General features: G+C 38.7%; 1 protein-coding gene across 1 annotated transcript; it reads left to right on the top strand.

Annotated features, from left to right (window-relative positions):
* Positions 1 to 543: 543 nt before the first annotated feature.
* On the top strand, positions 544 to 1,915 carry LOC21404648 (ethylene-responsive transcription factor ERF034). The gene is given in 2 exon segments (XM_024177183.1): positions 544 to 975; positions 1,031 to 1,915. Coding segments are annotated over 2 exon segments (789 nt in total). The 5' UTR covers positions 544 to 643; the 3' UTR covers positions 1,488 to 1,915.
* The last annotated feature ends 397 nt before the right edge of the window (positions 1,916 to 2,312 follow it).

The following is a 2,312-nucleotide window of genomic DNA, read 5'->3' as shown; positions in this document are numbered from 1 at the left end:
AAATACCTCTTCAAAATATTAAGACTTGTAAGTTATTGTCTTGGGCTTTTTCGGTCGCAAAAAATAAGGTGTTGCCATCGCCTATGAGCTCAGCACAATCTTTTCATTTAATTGTCGTTGGCCGTGTGTGATTTAATTATTTTTTTATGATTGTTATGTTGGTCTTTGAGTCTTCTTATGAAACTTTTATTCACTAAAAAAAACAGTTAAAAGAAAAAATAACAAAATAAATTTTTTGACCCGTAAATAACCTAAAAGGCAATATATTAAGAAATGATAACCTAATTGAAAGGAAATCACGGATATTTACATTAAGAAATAAGACAATAAAAGGAAGCAATCCAATATAAAATGTATGTAGGAAGGTCGGAAAAAAAAAAAAAAAAAAAAAACAGATGATCTAAAAGCACGCATTATTCAATTCCCACATGGAAAACAGCATAGCTGAACTGTATGTAGTCTTCCTATTGTGCCGTTGGACCCCATGCTTCTTTTATATATTCTTCCTCTCTTTTCCTTTTATTTTGCTAGATTTCTTTTTTACTTTTTGTGAGAATAACAAAAGCCCAAATCACCTCTATTTTTATACTCACACCCATCCTCTCCCTAGCACTAGAACTATAGGGAGGACCTCATAACAATAATGGAAAAAGAAATCATCAACATAGACAGTGATGCTCATGAAAACCAAACCAACCTCACTTCATCATCCACCACCACCACCGCCGATGATTCCTCGAAAACCGTGAAGAGCGAGAAAGATCATTGCACTACTATTGCAGCAGCTCAAAATGGCTCAAGAAGAGGCAATTGTGGAAATGCGCGAAGCAAGAAGAGGCAAAGGAATGACAATGAAAGTAGTGGTAGTAGCAGTACTAATGAAGGTAAGCACCCTACTTATAGAGGTGTGAGAATGCGCAACTGGGGCAAATGGGTGTCCGAAATCCGCGAGCCGAGGAAGAAATCAAGAATATGGCTGCGGGGGGGGAAGGGGGGGGCCCAAAACCGGGGAGCCGAGGAAGAAATCAAGAATATGGCTCGGGACATCCCCCACCGCCGAAATGGCGGCACGAGCCCACGACGTGGCTGCTCTAGCCATCAAAGGCGCCTCGGCTTACCTCAATTTCCCCGAACTAGCCCGTGATCTTCCCCGCCCGCTCTCCACCGCTCCCAAGGACATCCAAGCCGCCGCTGCCTTAGCCGCCGCCGCATCCTTCGACGCTACCAAATCACCACCGCATCACGACCCAGCCGAAGCCGAAGCTGAGCCAAGCCGAGCCGACCATCTAACTCCTACTGATCAGGAATCAGCCAGCTCCCCTTGTTTAAGTGAGAATTACGAGGACACATTGTTCGACCTGCCTGATCTTTTCATTGGCGGTACGGACGGCAGCAACATTGGGTTTTGCTACTACTCTCCGTCGTGGCATTTATGCGCAGCCGATACTGGGCTCCGTTTGGAGGAGCCATTCTTGTGGGAATACTAGAAGAGAAATCAAGCTATATTGCATTGGCTTTTTTTCTTTGTCAAACAAGGCGCTATTATAATCATTCTGATCATAAAAAATATTGATGATCATCATCGCTTTGATATCCAGAGATCACGAAAGCCCCAGTTCTGATCTTGATAAAAAGGTCCTGATCATGGTCGGAATGTGGTTATGGTTCATTGTGGATCGTGGTCAGCTGCTGTAGCGGATCATGACTTAGCAGAGAAGAAAGAGGTTACTTAATGTTCTTGCTTGCTTATAATATTTGTCCATAAAAAGAAAAGAAAGATCAAAGTAATTAAGCGTAATTTTCACTCCTAGTGCACATATATATGAGCAAAATACCAATAAAACAATCATTATGGGCGTTTTTATTCTTCTCTCTTTACATTTGACTGTAATTAATTTTCTTAATTAATAATAATGCCATCTAGTAGTATTTCAAGTTCCTTCTATTTCGAGTGACGTGTTTTAATTATATATTCTCTAGATAATTGACTACATTTAGATAAGAACCTTAGCTACTTAATATAATAAATACAGTTACATGTATCAAGTTTTAACCAGCAATTAATAGTGTGTTATCAGCTGTCTTAAATATTATAGATTCTAACTAATTAAGTACAGTATAATTTAATTATTGTTTCTCAGTTGTGACGTATACATATAGACAAAAATTGAAAATTGACAAGTTGTTTGATTATAAAAAATATGAAATAAACCACCTTGGCACCGGTATTAATTAATATTATAAAATAACCAACTAGTTTACACTAAAATTAGCTCTCTTTCATTTTACTGATTCGAATTTTCAATTTTAAT

This window comes from Morus notabilis, unplaced genomic scaffold (genome assembly GCF_000414095.1).
Source record: "Morus notabilis unplaced genomic scaffold, ASM41409v2 Scaffold1009, whole genome shotgun sequence".
Lineage (NCBI taxonomy): Eukaryota > Viridiplantae > Streptophyta > Magnoliopsida > Rosales > Moraceae > Morus > Morus notabilis.
Note: the sequence above shows the minus strand (reverse complement) of the source record. Positions and strands in the feature narration are given on the sequence as shown.